Here is a 22,582-nt window from a genome sequence, read left to right as displayed (position 1 = left end):
GGGCGGTAGCCGCCCCGCGCCCGGAGGGCGGTTGGGGGGGGGGGCGCTCGCGCGGCGCGGCCGGTAACGGCCGCTCGGTGGAGCAACGGCCGGAGCCGCTGGTCCTGCTGCAGCGCAGGGCGCCCGGGGAGGGAGGCGCTGCCCTTCAGGCCGGAGAAGAGAACCTGCTCCGGCTGTGGGCTCTCCACGGACAACGGTAGTTTCTCGGGAGAGAGCGGCGCACGAGAAAGCGTGACTGAATACCGGGCTTCTCTCTAACCCGAGGACGTATAACCGACCTCAGATTAGCAGCTGGCTAGGCCTGCCGGGTCTGATTAAACCTGCTGCGTGCAAACGGGGCACAGAGCCACCGCCTGAGGTGTGCGGGTTGGAGTCTGGCAAGAGGCCGGTCCCCAGAACGGGCTGAAACGGTTGTTGGTGTGGCGGGCAGGGAATATCAGTGTCGAGGGCGAAGTGCTGAAGAGCGGAGATGGGTTTATAGACGTTCTGGGGGGTTGCCCAAAAGCTGTGGTGGCATGAAGATGGGGGGAAGAAGAAAGGCCGTTGTGGATGAAGTAGGTTTGGGTTGTAGGAAAACGTGGAGTAAGAGATAAAATTGTCAACAGAAGAATTTTATTAAGGGGAGCAGGGATGACTAATCTACCAGCAATTATTTTAAGATTCGGTGATAGATAAGAAGCGCTGAAGGGTAAGTGATGGTAATGGCCATGAGCCTTCAGGACAATAAAAAACAGTTTTAGAGGTACTAAAAACAGTAGACATGGAGACCTGAGTCTCAACTACTACAAAAGCTCTTGGTATTAGGCTGTGATTAAAGAAACTAAAGCAGTGCTTAAACATATAAAAAGGAAGAGAATGCCAGAAACGTGCCTTCCTCAGACCCCTCCTCGCTACCACCTCTAGAAACCTGACGCTACTGCCCTCACCAGCTGCAGCTGTAAGAGCTTCTGCTGCCGTTTGGTTGTCTGCATTTGCACTTCTGGCCCTGCTTTTGCTATGGAATTGATACCCAAAACAAGAAGGATCTTTCCTTGATAAACATGCTGCTGGCCAAATTTGATTTTCAATTCCAAACAGTTGAAGGAGGATATACAAAATGGCCATAAAAATAATCCAGGGCTTGAAAGTAAGCCTTAAGATGGAAGGCTTAGAAATGTCAGTCTTTCCAGTTTGTCATGGAGAAGAAGAAGGAAAGTTAATTTTATTGTCCAGTGTAGGCTTCTAGACGTGAAAAGGAGGTTTTGGGGAACAAGGATTACATTTCACAGAGAAGCTCCAATGGGTGGTACGCTGAAATTAAGCTGGATCTTGAATTAAGATGGAGTTTCCAGTTACTAAGGCAATTTAAGCATTGTTAAAGTTTATCAGCAAGGGTGATGAATCTTCTGTTACTTTGACTTGCTTGAAGGAGCTTTCTAGAAAGGCTTTAATCCAGTTCTAGGGTGAGATCCTGCAGAGTGTCTGTTCAGGTGAGAGCAGACCCCAGCTGTCTGCCCGTGCGTCTGAGTGCAGGATGTCTCCAGCCTAGCCATTTGTTCTTAATACCAAGTGACCTATATAGAGCCCATTTATTCGTGACACCTAAATGAAAAGTGAATGTTCTACAGTCTGAAGCTGCACTGAATACATTCTTCCCTTTAGAGTAACCCCTAGAGGATCAGGTCTCAGGCAATGGCGGACCGTTCGTTTGGCAAAGGCACTAGGGGGTGCTGTGCTGAAAGAGAAGAATCGGGGTTTGTATCTGCAGGAAAACTCTTCCCGACCTCCACAAGGTGAAGAACCACGACCTCCCTCTTCTTTCCTCCGAGATCGTGTAGGCCTCTTCCTGCTATCACAGCTTTGTGCCTTTTTGCGTAAGGAGGTGATCAATAGATGCTGGTTTCCTTGAATCGTAGACAAACTGATGTAAGGAGTAGAGAGACAAAGAGTGCAACCTGATATATAAATATGAAGTACCGATTACCTTGATGACATTAAAATTTTAGAAGATTGGTTGAACGTTATTAAACGCATCCTTTTTCTTAGTGAAGACAAGCCCTGAGGGAACCCCGGGCTGGGTCACGGGGACAGCGGAACTGCCTGCCCCAGCTGTGTCTCTGTGGCCTTTTGCAGGGCCACCCGAGCACGGCTGCTTCCCATCCTGAGCTGGCCGGTTGCAAGCCAGCTTGGATCCAAAAGCTGGGGCTGTGTCGTTAGCACACTACTGTGTGCAGGCCAACAGGCCTGGCAGGATTTATTAATGCTGGAAGATGGGTCAGAGCAAGTCCAGATCTGTTTACAAAGGCTTTTACTCTATGAAGTCTCCCGTGGCTCAGTTCTGAGGAGCACAAGCAGTAAGTGTACCCTCAGATGGCACAAGCGGGTGCTGCGATACAGCGAAAGGCATGGGGAAGCAAGGCAAGCCCCTTTGCAAGGCAAGCCCCTTTGCAAGGCAAGCCCCTTTGCAAGGCAAGCCCCTTTGCAAGGCAAGCCCCTTTGCAAGGCAAGCCCCTTTGCAAGGCAAGCCCCTTTGCAAGGCATGCTTTAGGCACCTTTGTGATGCCTGCGATAGAACAAAGAAGGTAGTCTCCATTTTAAATAACCAGAGTCTCAGGAATTAAAATACTGCATTTACATTTCTTGTTTCTTTAAAAGGAAAGATGTGTTGTCCTCATCCAATATATTGACAGGTGCATTTATTAACGTACATTTTATTTTCTGTGGGGAACGTAATGTTCTTAGGAACCTTTCTATGTATCTTCAGGGTTTAAACATTAATGAGCGTGTATTCACAGCACAGGTAGGATCAAATCACATTACTAACTCCTGTCTTGCAGATAATTGCTATGCATATTAAACTCAAAATAATCCTAGTTTTAAGTGCTTTAGGTCTCATTTTCCAGTGTCCTGATATGTTACAGTGCTTTACATGTTTAAAGAAAAGTTCTTTTTCACGATAAAGGTCAGCATTCCACCTTCCTGCACTGCAAACCTTGACTGTCTCCAAATGAGCACCCAGAAAATGAGGAACAGAAGCAAGATACTCAAACAAAACTCTGGCGTGCACCATCTTCCCAGCACCGCACAGGGCTGAGCGAGGCCCAAACACAGATCACTGTGGCTGCCCTGTGCAGTAGCAGCTCCTAGGGCTGACTTAGGGGCCCAGGGTGTGGCACAGCCTATGCACTCCCAACCTGAAAGCCACTGCTACATTTGATCCCTATCTCACAGCAACTACAAACTGAAAAATGCAGTGTCAATAAGGTGTGACTTCTCATAGTAGATGATATAGAAGATGTAATGGCAGGATAAAGAAAAATGTAGTGATCCAGGAGATATGTAAAGTAACATACACAGTATCCCCCATTTCAGTGTTACCCGTTCCATTTCAGCGGTTTTCAAACCTTTTGTGTTCTGGGTCACTATGAATGTACACCGAGGGGAAGGGAAGAGAACAAAACTTTATTTGCATTTTTTATGTTTGTAACTAGTGCATAAAAAATTCCCAGTAGAGTTCACCAGCTCAGAGGGAAGCTCAGCACCTGCTGCCCCTCCTCTCACTGCATGATTCCTGACTCACTCCTGGCTACAGCCTCAGTGGCTGCTGCTAAATCCTGCTTGTGGGAGAGGCTGAATCCTTTTTTTATTACCCAGGCTGTTTTGCTACAGTTAGCTACTCTTATCATTTTCTTTTCCTGTTTCCTTCAGCAGGACTAGGGAGGCTTGAAGAGGGAATGAAAAAGAGCAGATGTTGGCATTCTACCAATGTTAATGAACTTTCAACCTAATACAGTAATAGAAAATGGAAAAAAGTGGAGGCAAATCAACAAAAAATGATCACATAAGAATCTAGACTTCTCTGTTTCTCAAACAGCGTGTAAAACTACAGCTTCACTGATACGAACAAAGCCAGGTTGATTTATGTTGGCTCTTCACAGCTTACACGTTCACATCTCCTGATGACTCTGGCACTGTATTGGATGAGTGTAGGCCAAATGTTCCTGTAAGAAGAATCATTACTGAGAAGGGTAAAAGCAAGCTACGCAAAATAAGAAGGCAGGAGCCAGAAAAAGTGGAGCTGTAGTGAACAGAGCAGCACACTGATTATTTTTTTCTGGAGAGTAAAGCTAATGCTTGCTAAAAGTTTAGTAACAATTTTTTTTTTTCCCCTGAAATATCTGTTTGCACAGTTGCAATCATAGGCATTACTTTTCCTAGCAGTAGAAACCTTTGGCTGAATTTGTTATTCAAAATATAGCTATTCCTGTAGATAGGCACCTTGCTTACAGTAAACAAGTGCCAACATCAGTATACCAGAACGCAAACTGTAATTTGCATGTCTAGACTTTATTATTACAGCATTTTAGTTGCAACTTATCCCAGACATACAAGTCAATGTAATTTTACATGTCATTATGTCTGCTGCTTCTTTCCCAAGCAAAAGCAGCATTTAAAAACAATTGCAGAATTTCAGCATTATAAAAAGCTATGGAAATGACACTATGTGCCAGTCTGTAGAGCAAACCCATTTTCCCCACAATCCTTCCCTCTTCCCACCAGTCATTATCTATTCATAACAGTTTTTATGATTTTTTCAGATTCATAAAATACAGAACTAGAAGATGTGACTTTTTTTTTTTTACTAAGAAATTATTCAAGCAAGAGTTTTTGAGCCTGTAGAGGTAGCCAGTTACACAAAGGAAAGCGGAAAAGCAATCCAAAACCTAATCTGGGTCTGGAGAATGACCTGACCATAGGCCTTTTCTATTGCTCTAAATTTCCTATAATAATGTATGTATTTAAGTAAGATATGTTTAATCATCTTACTATATTATTTCCCATCTGGATATGTGATAGGAGATTAAAGCAGGTCATAATTATCCCTTGTATTGCTTTGCAAGCTAACAGTCAATGTGACTGGCGATCTGGAAGGTAGTTTTTACTGTGCTCCATCCATTGCTGACATTTCTGATACAGCAAGCTCAACACAGAGGAACTTTCTGAAATTACATCACCTACTTCTATACTTCCCAGCTCTGTGACCTTCAAAGGACATACAATCATTTGCATGTAATTTGTCCTTACTAGTACATTGTTCTGCAGGCCTTGGCAGATTACCCAGGGAGATTTACGGACAGCCAGCCTCATGGGATGCACAGGCTGTTCCAAAAAAAAAAAACCAAACCCCAAAAAAACCCCAAAAAAACCCACCAAAACACCCCACCAACAACCCCCCCCCCAATTTTTTGTCTTTTGAACAGGGTTCCCCTTCCCCCAAATAAGTGGGATTTCTGAAGCTCCAAACCTGCATCATGGAGGATGAAGCAATCACAAGGCAAGCTCAGGGTGGTGGTTGAATAATAAATATAAATTAGGCTACTACAGCACGCCATGAGAATAAGGGAATGAAAAAAAAATATGGTATTATTCATGTAGAATAATAAAAAAAATGTTTGAGAGTCCCCTAAGCGTTATGTTGCAAATGCACCTTGTACTAGAAGCTGTTGCAGTGTCTGAATGCTTAGAAAGATGTATAAGCTGCAGTCGGGAGAAAACACCATGCCAGTCATTTTCAAAAGGGTCTTTCCATAAATTACTTTATTTCTCATTAAATGAGCACAGAGTCATTACCATATTAATAACAGATATGTTTATTATTACATATCCATCAGTGCGGCTTTCAATACCACTTGAAACATGCAAATCGTCCTAAGGACGAATCAGTTTTCCAGTGCTTCTTATTTAATACACAACTGCAAAGCCATTATAAATTACTGAGGAGGTATTTGGTTAAGAAATAAAATAAAATAAAACCATACTGCCCATACCATGAATGTATTCCTGCTACAAAGCAAGAGTCTGACAGCATTTACTGAAATTCCTGAATTACCCGGAGCTTTTGTATTATATGCTTTTTTTTTTTGCATTGCCTACACATCTCTTGGCTTATGAAACAGAATCAGTCTTTCTTTGTAAGAGGAATTCTCATTCAAAGATTGTACTTAATTTAGAAAATGCATCTAGCATCTACAATACTTCAACCAATTAAAATTCAGTAAAAACCACTGATATGCAATAGTTTTTTAGAGGTTTCCTTTGTTTAGTTTTAGATTTCTACATTTATTGACATGGCAATAATACAATTATCTCAACTTAAGGCACTAAAAGGACAATGTAAAACCCAGTAAAAGTGTTCTAAGAATAATTTACATTTCAAACAGTGCATATATTTCTTAAATGTTTGTTAACTTTATGTTATCACTTAAAATTGTAAGGCAATACATTATACAGTTATAGAAATGATGTACCCCAAAATATGCTTCCAAACTTGGTGGTTCTTTTTACTGTTAGTTTCTAATGCCTCTAATAGTAAAATAATTCAGTATGGCTTGGCAAAAAATGCATAGATTAAAGGCAATTACTTGTTTTCCCCTCTTTACAAACCTGCTGAATCAGTATTTTGTAAAGCATAATGCAAAACATTTATCACTTTGATCCATTCCATAGTGGGTGGTTAGCATAAGGCTAAGAACTCTGCAGTGAAGGCACTGAAGTTCAAGTGATAAGGCTTCATTTTTAAGCTAGTTCTGCAGTCTTCAAGAGCACAACTTTGAGTCTTGAAAGCAATTGCAGTCCTTCTCATTGAGAAACCTTCCTCCTCTACTCCATTTCATATGCTCATCTTGACATAAATATCCCTTTCACAGGGTAAACAGTCCTTTTCTTTCACTGATACGAAGAAAGTTGGCTGCATTTCATCGTGATTGACAGGCTTTTTTTTTTAAATCCAAAAAGGCAGCACCTTTTTTTATACACCTAGCTAAGCTTTATTTGCTTTAACTTGCATTACATAGTAATAATTAATCTAATCTACCTTTAGGCAAACCCGCAATTAAACACCCTCAGCGTGCTTTTGTGCCAAAGCAAGGAGGAGACAGTAATAGCAATCTTAACCCTGAAGCCTGTGATAGTTATGTTGAAAGGAACAACAGCCCGTCTGCACTGCTCTGTGTGGTTAAAAAAAAGCCCTGTTTCTCAGACCGCATCCCATGAGATTCCATTAAGCACTGTACGTGTGGTTAGCTGGAACAAAGAAGAAAACAGACAATTAATAACAAATATAAAAATTAGCTTCATAACACTAGTGCATGTTTGCCAAGAGCTTTGGTGAAGAAAGTACTTTATTTTATGTTAACCAAGTATTTTTTCAATTGACATGGTACAATACTAAGATCATACCTACACAATCTTCCACAAACTGTTCTTAATTTCAGACAACATTAAATGAACACAGAGAGATGATAATATTACTGCAGCTTTACAGGTAAATGATTAAGAGTAAACAATCATGGGTGTATTCACGGCAAATGCAAGGTGACCCTTTTTCACTTGCAGGACAAGAGGTGGCTCTCTATAAGGCTAAGAGCGTGCACATGCAGTTGCCACAGCTCATCTGATGCACAGGAGTTTTGGTTGTTCAGGTGGTTTGGTTTTTTGTTTGTTTGGTTTTTGTTTGTTTGTTTAAAAAAAAATCCATGCATTAACTTGATCAGGTGCCCAAGTCCAAATATATTAAAACAAAACACCTCAACTGTGCTGATACAATGTGTATAAATTAGCATACTATAAACTAGGAAGTGTAGTTTCAGATCTAGAAGCAGTACTGCAAATGCTAGCAAGTTCATCATGAAGTTCTGCTTCATATTTACTAGTGATAAGTTACTAAAATGAGGAGTAGAACTTAAGATGAACTTATGCGTGAAGCTCCTTTGAATGGGCCCGATACACCTCTCCACGAAGTCAATGAAGTGCTGCCTACCAACTGCAAAGAAAGGTGGATTAGACCCTAAATGAAATGTACTAAAATGTCTTAACTATGTGTTAAAGCCTATATCCATTCGACAAAATAGCTAATGCCTGCTTTCATGATAGGACTCAATCACCAAGATCAAATTCTGCTATACTGTCTGACAAGAGAACAATTTTCAGATACTTAGTAAAAGCTAAACACATATATCCCATAAAAATCATCACCGCTTCTCTTACTCCCAACGTCTAGGTAAAGAGGTCAGGATGAGAACTGCAGAGTGCAGTGTCTTGAGTTCAGAGAAGCTGATCTAACAACACGCTGCCTCCTGAAAGGAAAAGGGACCGCTGTTCCTCACTTTATCACCTTCCTGACCCCAGGGGAGCACCCTCCGACTTACCTGTCCTCAGATTTGGCAATCACTGCACTTCTCAGCGGGCTGGTTCCACTCACTAGCTCAGCAAAATAAGTCTACATTTTTTTGACAATCAGGAAACTGAATTGTGGAGCTTCATGGAAGGATCCAAAATGGATCATTTCAAGCAGTTACCCAGGATCCACTGACACAAGAGCAGGGAAGGAAGACAGAGGGGGGGAAAATCCTCCCCCTTAAGTAGCAACAGGCTGTCAGATTAGCTCAGCTACTGTGCAATCACCAGTTAAGTGTTCAGTATATAAGATCCATTGTAAATTTATTTAATAATCTAAATTTAAACATCTGGTACATCAGAAGTGAATTTGCCTAAAATAAATCCAATGCCTCTTCTTTCTAAACACACAGGATGGAATATGTAGTGATACCAGGGCACAGGTTGGCCATACTACATCACAGCAGTGATTGTCTAGTTCACAGACACAACTAACATCAAATTTGTCTGAGAAAGTCACAAAAACATCCACAGTAGAATAGCTTGGAAGGTAAGCTTCTATCTGACCTTTTTCTAATGCTTACTTGCTCAGTGTAACTCTGAACCTTTTCACTGTTTGCTCACATTGCTCTGCAGGTGCTACGCAAGCCCCACTACATTCCAGTCAACCCAGTGGCAGCTGTCTGATGGGGATGGAGCGTGCCACAAAGCCACCCAAGCAGCTCCTCAAGCATCAGCGAGGTGTGGGGGCTCCCCACCTGCCTCCTGCACACGTCTCCATGCAGCACGACAGGCTGGCAGCACGCACATACCTAGCAGTCTTGCTGGTCAAGTACTCTGCCTCTCTAAATTGCTTATGCTCAATATGCTTCTTCCTCCATACTCGGTGCCTGCAATATGCAGTGTTAAAACAGTTTGCTGTCAATTAATCATATGTTCTAAGAAGCTATGTGAGTATTAAACATCATTAAGAAGCAAGATTTCTAAGGTCAAATATCAATTGTGTCATCAAACTCACTGATGGATTTGGGCTCAGTCTAGAAGAGTAATATAAATGTTAACTGTTTGATTCACATCACAGTCTGTTGGAAAAATTCAAGAAGTTAAAGAGATAAGATACCACGTGGGTATTAACTTCTCAATTACCAGAAAACTTAAGAGCTTTATTTCTTCCCAAGAACCTGGAAGATCCCGTTGGGTGATGGAGAAAGCTGTGAGCAGAGGCTGTACACTAGGGCAGATGGAGAAAATGCAAGGCTGCAGTATTCTGAACAGCTGATCTGACCTGATACTTCGCTAGTGCAAGACAACCATCTTCACCCTTCCTCCTTCTATTCTTGAGACAGATCTAGTGCTTTCTGGACTCTTCCATGAACCACTGCAACTTCCTAACCCAACAGAAAACCACATGCTTTTCTTTTGTGGGGTTAGGGTTGGGGTTTTTTTGTTGTTAAGCTTTGGGTTTTTTGTCTTTTCTTTAGTGAGAACTTTCCTGGATTAATTCTCTGCTGCAAAATAGACCAGTTTACTGTGGTAATTGTGAAGCATGAGCTGACACAAGATAAAGCACAGGAATGTGCAGCTCTCCTCCTTCTGGTGCTGGTGAGATATTAGGCTCATTGTATCTCTAGGATCTTAAAAAAAGAGCCTTAAAGATGGTGTTTCTCATTTTTTAAAAAAGTTCCCATTCACTACTTGCATATTTCTATGATTCTCTAACACTCTCACACAACAAATGCCAATAGGATTAACAACAGAAATTGTCTGAATAAGTGATCTCCGCACACAGACCCATTCCTTTAAAAGCTTCTGTAAATTTTCAAATACGTAAATCTGTTCATTCTGTAAGAGATTAGCTGCAAACCTGTTCTTGCTAAAATGCAACCCCAAACTAGCATTTCTATTAAGACAGAGTGAAAAAGAATCAATGAATTGATTTAAGAAAATGGATTTGCTCCCATAAAAGACTATGGATGAAAGCTGCTGTGCTTTTCCAATTAGCTCTAAAACACCTGGAAAACAGTTAAGATCTTGAAATGAAAACCCTGAGAAATCACATGGTTATGCTGGGGAAAAAAAAAAAAATCTATTGAAAAGCTAACAGCTACGAGACATCTGAATACCAGAGCTGTTTTGCCAATAGTAGGTTTTTAACCCCCCCCCTTTTTTTTAATTCTCTGTGTGTGTGCAGATGCAAATTACCCCTTCACACCCTAGCATGAGATATATTACAGTAACTGCAGCTGAAGACCCTCCCAAAAATTGGAAACAAACATTGCAACAGAACTTAAAAAAAATCTAGTTATTACAGCTACCAGAGGACCTCGCAAGGACAAATGGAAAGCAAAGCACACTCAGAATACAATTCAAACAGTCTTTTGGAAAAGAAAGTCTACAACGATCTAAATGTGAAATAAAGAAGTATGCACCATCTTTACAAAGCGAACTCTACATAAGTAAGGTTTGGCGGGGGGGAAGAATCTGTATACTCGGTAACAGACAATGATTTCTAAAATGTACAATCAGGACTATGATCTTCCAAGTGTTGTTTTAGATAATTCCAATTAATACTGCTTAAAGATGCATGCAAATAGTGTATTTAAAATAATTCTTTGCAACCCCATTGGCTGGTTGGTTGGTTGGCTTTGGGGGAGTTGGTTGGTTTGTTTTGTTTTTTTTTACTGTCCAAGAATGCTACCTCATCAAAAGATTCTCAGTTAATTTGACATCTTTTTCGGTAAGCAATGTTGACTAGCATTATTTCAGTGTCACATTTTAAAAACTCTTTTAAACCTGTATTAATGAATTTTGCATTATCAGTTTTGGGGTGTTTTTCCAGAATTTGGGGTGGGATGACCATTCAGTATCAAAATTTTTCCATCTAATCCTTTTAAGTATTAACATTATATGCTTTTTCTTTCAGTCTTAGGTGGTCCAAGACTCACTGAAAAATCTTACTAATCAGTAACAGAGCTCTTTAACCAGTTCTAAGTACTTCTGTTATCTTTATCTGCCTGTTTAAAAGGTCTTCCTTTAGTAACTAGTTTCTAGAATCCTGATTATTGTTCAAATAAATGTATCATATGATACATAAAAGCACTTCATATTTTTCTCAACCACAGAACAGGAGTACTTCTTCAACAGTCCTATTGTAAACAGCTATCAATGATGCATATTTTAAAATCAGCCGGTGTGATTTATATCCAAAATTCTTAAAAGATCTGGCTAAGCCTATGGAGGGGTCTAACATTTTTCAGTAAATCTTGGAAAATTGAGGACTGAAGGAAAATAAGTTTGGAAACACTGTGAAGCTCTGTAAAAGCTACTGGAAGTTGGGAGAAATGGACATTTTGTAGACAAGACAAACAGTTTAACAAGATTTTGTTGTACAAGTACGTGTCACATAAGTACATAACAAACATGACTGAAAGCCCCTGAAATTAGCAATTACCGATTTGCCCTTATTTGGTACAATACTGAAGATGCTATTATTTAGTAAGCATACTCTGATTTTACAGTCATTCTTCTTAACTTGGGTTTATCACTGTGTGGTTTTCCATTGCACTCACCCTTGTTTTCAACAGATTTTTACAGTGAAGACTGTAAGGAAAAACTGCCCACTTCCCAGGAAATCTCCCCACAAATCAGAAGTGTTCCTGTGTTTCACAACTTTGGCTCGCTTAAGCGCCAGTGTTGAAAAATGTAAAATCACATCATAATTCAGTTCCTGCCATTTGAACTATAACTGGCAAACTGAGACTTTGTTCAGTGTTTGTGAATATGGCTTCTCTCCCAAGTACTCTGGCACAGCTACATGTTCTTAACTGCTGGTCACAGATTTCTTTTTATGTCCTCCTGCAAGTTTCTCATTTCACCCCCATTTGCAGAAGACTTCTAGCTTATGCAAGTTCAACGAGTCAGTCCATGAACGACTATGCAGATGATCCTTGCAGTTAAATGCCATTGCTGATATATCTACTGCGCCTTGCCAGCTCCCTCACATGCCTTGGCAGGCCAGGCACTGCCATCTCTACAGCACTCTTCCAAATCTGAAGAACTGATAAATTTACCACAATAGCAGGAGAATCATGTCTGTTCCTTCCTTCAGGATTTGAGCAAAGATTTAGATCAGCAGTTCAACCGTCATAACTATGGAATTATTTCACAATTTCACATTAAATAAGATTTATAAACAGAGATTTATTTTTTTTTTAGTTAAAAAGATCTGTAGCTTTTGTAGTTTCTCACCTAGTTTTTCCAGAAGTATTTTTAACAACTTTTCGGAATGACTGATTTGCTGAGGATCTTGTAGACATAGTTCTAGGAGAAGCACGAACGAAAGTAGATGGCGGTGTCTTAGGGATCTTCTTTACTAAATGAGTCACCCACTTCTTCTGTTCATCTTGACAGGATGCCAATAACAACATATCTCTTGCTGAGGTTACATCGTAACTCACTATAAGTAAAAGGAGAAAGATGATTCAGTGAAAACTAGGACTCGTTATCAGAATAAGAATTATGACATACGAGGCGTGCCACTGGAAAGAATAATGGCACCTATATACATACTTGTATTGGAATTGTTTATATATTTTTGGAAGACAACAAACTATGAATACAGTTATTCAAATTATGAAATTATGAATACAGTTTCTTTCAATATTTGTCGCTTTGCATTAAGATTCCTGATTCTAACGTTAATATTCAAGATATGAGAAAACTTACACTAATTGCAGTCTTAATAAGCTGGAAAGTTGTGTGGGTGCCTTATGGCTGATTTCCATAGTACATACCCCAAATAATCCACTTCACAGGAGCACAGAGAGGAAACCTTTACTCCAGTCCGTGAAGTGGCTGAAGAGCCACTCCTCAAGGTCTTAGCACAGCTTGGTGATGCAGCCACTGCATTGTCCCTAATGTGGGCCGTGTGTAAGAGAAAAAATGGTCTGGGAACCAAGGAGCTGCCCAGTACTTGGGCACAAACCTCTAGGGAGCCTTGTGCTCTCAGGCCCCTCAGCAGAGCCACATCAGTTACACCACCAAAGGGCTCCCGACAGGGGCTTGCTGCAGCCGCCTGTTCATAAGCAGTATTAACAGCCTATTATTTTAATAGCACCCTTCACATCTAAAATCATAAAACTAAAGAGTAGAAAACTTTTGAACTAAAGCGCTTTTATTTGCCTTCAATAGTTTAGCAGGTCCAGCTAAACACACAGAGAACACAGAATGCAAAAAACCACAAGTATACCTTTGCACGGTGCAATTAATTCCTCCTTTTTATCCAAGTGGTCTCTATGGCACTTCACATGGCATCTTCGACATTCTAGGGCAGCAGGGGGTTTGAAGACATGCCAAAGAGGTTTGGCACAGGCCTCACAGTTGGCTGGAAAGTGGTATAACGTTGGAATAAATTCATGGCCTTTGTGATTTAGAAAATTTGTCTTCTCTGCCGGCTGTACTGGTTCTACCTCCAAATCCTTCCTGCATTCCCCCTCATTAGCATAGAGAATCTGAAAAAGAATACTGCTGTGTCATTGTTGAAGCACTATGTATTTTTATATACTTTTCAAAGAAGCCACCAAACTTTTTCAAGAGAGTTAAATAGAAATGAGAATACACTTCTTTTTACCTGGAATATTTTAGGAATTTCTTCAGTTTCAGCTCTATATACATCTCCTTGAGTTACAGGCCGGACATGGAACAGCTTACTGGATTAGAAGAAACATGAATCAGAAAATCCTAAAAGGCTATGTATGTTTTTAAAACAGTTATCAGAGTGCTTTGAAGTTCTTATAAATCTTGTTTATGCAAGCAATACAACATACTTCAAGGCAATATGATTTTAGGAATTAATTAATAAACCATATAGATCTTGTCTACACAAGTAAGACCAAAACATATCATAGCATGGAAAAAGGGTTATCTTACAATGGGTTCAAGATCCATCATGGCAAATTTACCCATGAAAAAGGCTTTCAAATGCTTCCTCAGAACACTGGGAAATCTAACTGATTATTGCTAGAAAAGCTTATTGATAACCCTGGATGGAAGTAACCGTATGAAGTATAGTACTACTCACTAATTTTTTTACTCAATCATGTTATCAGTTGATCAACAATCAATGCCAGAACATCACAAAAGGCAATCTAGAGCACCAGCTGTTGAAAAGTTATTAAAATGGGAACAAACATCATCTTATACTGGGTCAAGACTGTAAGTCCATCTATCCCAACATCCTGTTTTCAACAGTTGCCGTAACAGATGTTTATGAGAAGAGAGTAAGAAACAACTCAAAGATAAAATAACTCTTTTCCTGGTTACGAGCAATTGGCAGCTTAAGCACTTCCTGAGTCTGAGATTCCTTCCAGACCACTGTATTTGTTAGTCACTGATAGACTTATTCATGAATTTTAAAACCTTTTTTCAATTACTACTCTATAAGGCCCCATAATGTTGATCAGCTCTTCAAACATCACATTCAGTCATGTATCAGCAATGGGCTTCAGTGATATTTGACACAATTTTCTTCATGTATAACCAACGTAAAGGGATCACAATTAATTTATTTTGTCACTCTAAACAGAAACCATCTGGGAAAGGTACAAATGCTTTGGGCTTGATTAACACTGATCCTTTCTGAGACAGCAAGAAAAAGGTATGAAGCAAGAGGATGAGACCTAAAATCAGACAGCCAGTTCCCTATCTATCCCACAACTATCATGCCCTGCTTTAGAAAGCAGCTGTTGAAGCAACTGGAAAAGCCAGTCATTATGCTGAATCATAAAAAGAGATAGCATAATATGTAGGTTTCACTGTCTCTGACCCTTCTGTGTCATAACGAGACAAGGTTCTTCATTTCTGTAAATTCAGACTAGTGACTACAGACAGCGCCACACTATTGTGTATTTAACTTTCTCTCTAACTTTTAGCTCTAACTTTAGGTCAAAGAAGAAGTAGTATCTTCTGTTAACACCACCCTGAAATACAGATAAACAGACATCTTCCAACTAGTATGGGAAATTAGAAGTTATTTATGGAATTTTGATTCCAAGCTTCTAGATTTGTTATCAGTTATCTCACACACAATGCTCTTTTGCCAATTTGTATCCAAAATTAACAGTAACTTCTTTACTTACTCTATATCTAGTACCATGGATGGATTAGACTGGTCCTTGTCCTTTTCATCATTGTAGAACAGTATCTTTTTACTGCTCACCACAACATACTGGGGAAAGAAAGGGTAAAACCAAGTTAAAATTGCATTTTTAAAAGCAACATTTATCCCATATGCACATAAAAAGCCTGAGTGAAATAAGGTTTTTAAACTAATATCAGGAGATATTTAAATCATCATGCAGGCAGCTATACTACTGACAGCTGTGCAATGCTACAGGCTGCAGTGACTGTGTATTGTCACTGGAGCACCCTAAAATGCCTGTGATGACTTTGGAAGTCTATCTGTACACAAACGCGCAAATTTCAGTTGCTACTGGCATGTTACTGTGAAAATTACTGTATCACTGAGAAAATCCTGGAGTGCAGAATCTATCACTTATTGATACAGTTGTAAACTTCTCTTGTTCTAGAGACCTGCAGGACTCACTGGTACTTCGCACCAAACTAGTGGTGGGCTAAAAGAGATTCTCACAGCTCCAGCTAACTATTTCCTACACTTTCAATTTAATGGACTGGTAAAATAAAAAGCCAAAATGAAACAGCAGAAACAGAGGTCTGGTGTACATTCCAAATCTAGGAATACACTGCGACAGTAAGTTTGCAGAGGAGGAGAAAAGAAATAGACGTTCTTTTGCTACATGTCATTTTAAAGGTCAAACCACACAGTTTTTTCCAGAGTGGTAAAGATGTTAAAGAACAGAAACATCTGGTAATATGTTGATTAGCCTTTTCCCCCCAAGTGTTTTAAAAGTTCTTGCTCAAAATCTGCATATTAATATATTATACCTATCCCATGCCACTGAAAAACTGGAGTACTCCAGAATGCATGGGATTCTGTGGAATAAGAAAGAGCTACTGGGACGGCACTGAGTTTTAGAGCAGGAGTGGACTGCAGGCCCCATTTCCAAGAGAATTCTCAAATGCTGAGTATGCCTGCAGTGTCCGCTCCCCACCGCAAAGAGCCCAGTGATGTTGTCCTCAACCTAAACTACACAGACACCCTTCCAGGGCTGCTCACAATCACACAGACTTATAAACATTTGTTCATATGACAGGAAAAACAAAGCAAGCTGCTCAGAAAAAAAGTTTTGTAACCTACAGGCCAGTTAAGATCAAACACCTCTAACCTAAGCACTTAGATTAGTTCAAGCCTGCAGAATTCACTGCCTGTTGCTCTTCACTGGGAGCTGCCAGTCCAACGCCTTTGCTAAAACTGTCCATAAGCATAAGCTCAGTGACAGCTGTGGCAGTTCCCTCCCCTGCAGTTTCAAATGTTTTAAAAACAACGTATTAAAAGGTATGAGGTACTAAAGAGGATTAAAAAGAGGTAGACTGACTGCTCTGTCTATATTGAGCTCCAGATTCAGGTATAATACGACCCAGAAGCAGGAGAAAGGACAGAAAAGCAAGAGAGTGTGAATACACAAACAATTCATCTTTAATTCTAATTGCAGCTAGATAATTGAATGGGTTTCTACACAATGCAGATACTGACAATTTAAGTAAATGGTTTTTACTCCTCCTACAAGAGAAGGGTGAACTTCCTAACTACACAGGACTTGAAGTCTGACCTCAAAACCTGAATATGAAAGTTACCTTAACAAGTTTTGTTATAGTGTTTTAAAAATGTGTTGTGCAAGCTGCATACTGAAATGCATCTAAAAAAGCCACGAAGGGTGTTTTTCCCCCTGACTAAAAGGGCTTTCAGCCCCTCAGTCAGGATTCTTTAATAGAAAGCCTGATCAACTTGAATAGGTACTAAACTGTAATGGTGTGAGCCTCCTGCGATTTTCCCCACTGAAGAAAGAGTCTGTGCTTGAATTCCTTTGATCTACTTCAACAGAAAGCTAATGCCTTCTTTGTCTTTGAAGTATGCACCTCTGCCTTTCACAGACAAGAGTAAGGCCTTAGGATGACTACTATAACAAATGCAAATTCTGACTGCAATGGAATTCAGTTATCACACTATATACAAGTCTTGGTGAAAGAACAATTTGACCTCACAAAAGTTACGTACAACAGCTTCAATATCCTGTTGTGAACATACAAAAACAACCTTCTGACAGTAGTTCCATTCTACAGTGGTTTTTGAAGGAAATTTTTATCATCTCCTCTTGGGATGAAATGAAGTTCCAGATAAAAATATGGCTAATCCATTTTAATGTTAGCTTGAGGTATACCTCAACTGTTTCTTCTCAGATGAGTTTTCCACACTCACCCCTTTCTAACTTAAGCTAAATGACTCGGAGGACATGGGGCAAAAACATCAGTGCTACTGACATTTGAGTCAGAAATGCAGCAGCTCAAGTTATAACAACTCAGGCGTCAATCCAATTGCACTGCTAATGCAATTTTGCTTTCCCTTTAATTTAAGTTAATCTGGGCATGCCTATATTTGAGGTTGCATACCTCCCACCAACCCCAAAACTGAAAGCACAGGAGAATTTGGAACAGAAGCACTTGAGGAGGCTGACTACAAGTCAGCTTGTTTCAGATGCAGGACAGTTCAGCCAACAGAATACACATGGAAGTCAACATGGCCCCTCACTACTGTGTCACACTGGTTTGAACCTCAGCTAGTTAAAGGAATCTTATCAGCATGACTCATTTTATGACATCTGTAGCTCAAATTCCTTCAAAGTGCAAGAACTATTATTCAAACTAGGAAAGTATGAATGGAGTAACTGCCTAAAATATCTTGAGGGAACTAAGTATGCCTATACTGGGCATGCCTAAAGAAGCTCAGATACAGTCTTTCACTGGAAAAGCTGCATTATCAGAAGTTTAAAATTTTAATCATCCAAGGATGCAAGAATAAGCTCAATTTCTAGAAGACAACCAGAAAAGGCTGCTGGAGGTATTCTGACAGGAAAATCATGCAGTATTTTAGATAATCCAGAGCAGAATAAAGCTACGACTTGTGCCTAGGCACAGTCACTTCCCTTCATGGACACTGCCAAAAGTCTGACAGCAACCTGGAGAATCAATTCTGGAACAACAGGAGTCAAGAGGCCTTAGCTATCAAACAGAACAAGTTGTGGAATAGGTTTACAAATAGGTGTGTTTCATGACACACCTGAAGAACATTCAAACACTATCGGCGTTTGACTCAAGTATGGCACCAAGAACATTCTTGACCTTGCCCTGTAGACTTCCTGCAGTTCTGCTAACAGGGAGACAAAGTGAAATGCAAAGAGACCAGAAACCACCTGAAAAGCATTTGAGGATCTGTAGAAAACCTCAGGTTCCAAACTGTGGTAAGCATTTTCAACATGGCACTTGTTCATATTGCCTCTCATCTGAGGGTCTGGGAGAATACCCTAAGCAGCCATTATCTGAAATAGGGCACAGCTTAACACTCGCTCTCTGCAAGCTAGAATAATTAGTGGTTTTAACTTACAGACACATCACCAAGAAGGTCTGATATTGATGTAAAAATAGGCAGGTCTGGAACTCAAAACACTTTGATTGTATAAAGAAGGTCATGTTAGCCAAGTGAAAAACAGAGTACTTCAAAGAAGGAGTTAAGCAGCTAAAGGCCCCATACAAACACTTCAGTGCTGCTTTGACAGGAATTAAATCCTTCTCCTTTGTAGGAACCACTTCTAACACTTGTAGAATGTGAATGTAAACAGGAGCATCTCAGAGGGATCTTTCGGCAGGAATCAGAAAGTTATGTTGAAAGTGTCATGAATAAACTGAATAATTTCCCGTAACTGGTCTTTGAATATACGAAAGATGCAGGGAAACTATTTCATACAAATTGCTTGCAAAATTTACAAAATTCTAGTGACCATGTTCACTTTTGCAATTTGTTATACTAAAGGATGTTCAAAGAGGGGAACTGGAAAGCCAGAAAACATAATCAGAAACTGGTTCTAAGCTTCTATGCATCTCAATTTGAACATTAGAAGTTTCAAAGAACCAGATCATAACCTCTGCAAAGGCAAAACAATACTGCTTTGTTTAGAGTGGGAATTCCAGCACAGAGGTCCAGTTTCTAAGAGTAAACTAGTTATTTTAAAGACACACTGACTGTTTTAAAAGTAAGGGAGATGGAAATGTCCTTGGAAATCATGTGTGGCAAGTTATAGCGCGATACACTCTTCCATGGCCTTCAGAACATGTGTGGTATTCCCCACTCTCTGCTGTCAAGTTGCACAAAGAGCTTATTTTTCAGTAACAGAATTACAAAGAAGCTTACTCAAGGGAGAAATGGGAATTTTAGTGGTTCCAAGATACCTACTGTAAAGGATTTCCTCACCCACCTGTCCTAAATTTGCACAGTGTTATTATTACAGATTTCATACTAAACTTGAATTTTCTTATTGGATTTTTTTCTCTTCAATAAAGTAATGTATACACACTAAATTACCCTGGTTTTCTTGTTTCTTAAATGTGAGCTGTAAAACCAATTCACCATATGCCTAAAAAACTTTCCAAGAGAGTTAAGGAAAAAAAAAAAATCCATTTGTACCTGTTTCTTCCAGCCATGCCGTTTTATATTTCCTTTGTTTGGTATTGAAAGCCAACCTTCAAGTCTTGATTCTGGTTTAAAAAAAATGCATATAAAATAATTTTATGTATTTATAATAATAAAGCAGAATAGCACAAAAGCAAACTATTACTAGAAAGGAAGATGTACTACATGCAGTAATAGGCAATTACCTATTCCACAAAGCAGAATAAAAAGCACAGCTAAATAAAATGAAGATATAAGCATTTACTTCATGCTTCATCACAAGCTAACACTTGATGATACAGTTACTGCAAAATAAAGTGAAGCTGTTTTCCTTGATGCCAACATCTAACAGTGTATGTAAATAGTTTGCAAAGAGCCAGGCAGGAAAGACTTTGCTTTGAAAATGTGTTACAGCTTAAACGGAGGATGATTAAGAGATTTTAAATATAAACATAATTTAATATTCAGAGGGGCTATATGAAAATACTCAGCAGGAAGATGCAGCAAGTAAAACAAACCAGATCATTTTCCAAGGGAAACAAAAAAAGGAGAGCGCACACGAGCAAGCAAAGCTCCACAGGTGTCCCATTACTCACAGAAGATAAGCATAGGAGATAAATAAATAAGGAATGCAGGAAGAATCAACTAGATATAAAGAATAAGAGACAACTGCTTTATTCAAATTTTCAGTGGACAATTTTCCAAAGAGTACTGCAATAACGTATTTTCCTACCACAAAATTACTGCAATAATTTAACAATGATACAAAAAAGCATCACAAGAAAATTAGCATTCTGCCTAATGAGAATCATAGATTTAACCCCGCCCCCCAGCTAACTGATACTGGGTTTTGATAGCTGTTTTTTAAATTATGAAGCCAGGTAATAGCAGTGAGAAGCTATCATGATTCCATTAATCTGAAATGACATGGTAAAAACTCTCACAATTCTGTAAATGTGAGAATGAAGTAATGAAAATTTCACTCCATAATTATAAATTTATTTCACAATTGAGAAAAATTTTGTAAATTTTTCTTAAACGATCATTAAAATGTGATTTGTAAAAAAAGCGCCAGAGTATAGAAATATAGCCGATAGCTAATGAATGCATTCTTTACAATAAACTTAACTGGCAGCACTGAGAACTTCAAAAACATTAAAATTTGTTGAAATATTCTACACAAATATTTATGTAAGAAGGAGCTACTGGTCCCTTTTATCTTTCAGGGATAACTCTCTCTGAGGTGTAGCCCAGCAAGCTCTGAAAATACATCCAAATATATAAAAGATATTGTCCATACACTTTGTTATATAAAATTACAGTGAGATTGACAGCCTACAAGGCATTAAAATTAAGCATTAAAAAACCCTTCCCACATTAGCCTTACAGCATACAATATTTAGAAGTGGACTACACTTAAAAATATAGAATCATTTCCTATCATTTCTCCACACAGAATAACTTCAAAATACTGGGGGATGACTGAACTATTGAAATTCTAATTGGAAGAAAGGCATGTTAGCAGAACTCATTCCAGTAAGAAACCTTCCAGAAAAATGAAGGAACTGGGTATTTCCCTGCCTCTCATATCTGCATAAGAATTGCAGGGGGTGGGGGTTGCCCCCCCAGACCCTTCCCCAATTCTTGATATTCAGTAACTTTGGAAAAGGAAACCTATTTCCTTCATGTCTGCAGGGATCACAGATAATGCTTACCCTATTTTGAATACTTTGATTAATTTTTACATCAAGAGAAGATTCTTCCCTTTTTAGAAGTTTTAGAAATACCCTAAAACTCAAGTCCTCCATTGCAAAATAAAGTGATTAACTGCTAATAAAGAACATAGTATGGACGACTGCGATTCAAAAGAAATATAGTATGGATGACTGTGATTTGAAAGGAATAAGTGCACATCTGTGGAAATTGTAGCAAATGAAAATCTGGGAAGATCCAATAGTGATCAATTTTAAAAGATGCATCAGGTACTATGCTGCTTATAGGGACAGTGTGAGGAGAGTTTTTCTAAGTTCACTTCTATTTCAGCACGTTCCAAAAGAAATTTCAGAGGAAGAAGAAAGTGGATGAGTTATTACAAATGAATCAGTTGACATTCTTTTCTGTCTACTACAAATCTATTTTAGTGAGCAAATTCTATTTGCATGAGAGATGATTTCTGAGCAGTGAATAACATCTTGCAGTTGAAAATAACAGTTTCTGAATGTACTCCTTTTCAACAAACCTAACACTCGTCCAGAACCAAATGTACTCTTGAAAGGGTAGATGAGCCCTTTCATTCCAACCTTGCCACAAAGGTTTGTCTCAAGTAATATTTATAGTGCATTTTAATTTCCCTTGACAGAGTTAGCTAGCACAACTGCAAATGCTCATCTGGCCATTTCACAAATATTTGATCCAGAAGAATAATATTTATGAGTGTTCTGATTAAGTAATTAAGAAAATATGGGCTACCTAGACTATGAAAAAGAATCTTCCATTCCTGTCTTTAAAAATAGGCTCAAAACTATTGCCTGACAACTTCCCTGTATTTTGGAAAGAATCCCAGAATTGATACTTCGTATTTACAATCCAGAAAATCCAAGATAGTCCTCAAAAATATCTGATGGCTAGCTGGACCTGAATAGAATATGAAGAAAAAATTCCATGAAGGCTACAGATCCTATAATTATCTCTGAATATATATAAAAATGTGTATTTGCATTCTAAACATCTTCATGGTTAGTATTCATATTCCTGGATTCGTTGTGATTCACTATGATAAATGTGAGTTCT

At 39.1% G+C, this 22,582-nt stretch overlaps 1 protein-coding gene and 1 long non-coding RNA gene across 4 annotated transcripts in view; one reads left to right on the top strand and one right to left on the bottom strand.

Moving 5' to 3' along the window:
• Nucleotides 1–21: 21 nt before the first annotated feature.
• On the top strand, nt 22–8,926 carry LOC140647726 (uncharacterized). Of its 3 annotated transcripts, XR_012040941.1 has the most exons (5): nt 22–196; nt 1,642–1,772; nt 7,375–7,460; nt 8,568–8,704; nt 8,791–8,926. It is a non-coding gene; the product is annotated as an uncharacterized lncRNA (long non-coding RNA). The 3 variants fall into 3 exon arrangements; XR_012040943.1 differs by lacking the exon at nt 1,642–1,772; XR_012040942.1 differs by lacking the exon at nt 7,375–7,460.
• Nucleotides 5,548–22,582, bottom strand: part of ROCK1 (Rho associated coiled-coil containing protein kinase 1) — a 93,294-nt gene continuing 76,259 nt past the window's right edge. The window contains exons 29-34 of the mRNA XM_072852661.1: nt 19,808–19,878; nt 15,291–15,379; nt 13,784–13,862; nt 13,403–13,664; nt 12,403–12,610; nt 5,548–7,062 (exon numbers count right to left, since the gene is read on the bottom strand). Of these exons, the coding sequence (XP_072708762.1) occupies nt 7,059–7,062; nt 12,403–12,610; nt 13,403–13,664; nt 13,784–13,862; nt 15,291–15,379; nt 19,808–19,878 (713 nt within the window). The 3' untranslated portion in view covers nt 5,548–7,058. The remainder of the gene's footprint in view (nt 7,063–12,402; nt 12,611–13,402; nt 13,665–13,783; nt 13,863–15,290; nt 15,380–19,807; nt 19,879–22,582) is intronic.

This window comes from Ciconia boyciana, chromosome 2 (genome assembly GCF_034638445.1).
Source record: "Ciconia boyciana chromosome 2, ASM3463844v1, whole genome shotgun sequence".
Classification (NCBI taxonomy): domain Eukaryota; kingdom Metazoa; phylum Chordata; class Aves; order Ciconiiformes; family Ciconiidae; genus Ciconia; species Ciconia boyciana.
The sequence above is the reverse complement of the archived record's forward strand: the minus strand, read 5'-3'. Positions and strand labels throughout refer to the sequence as shown.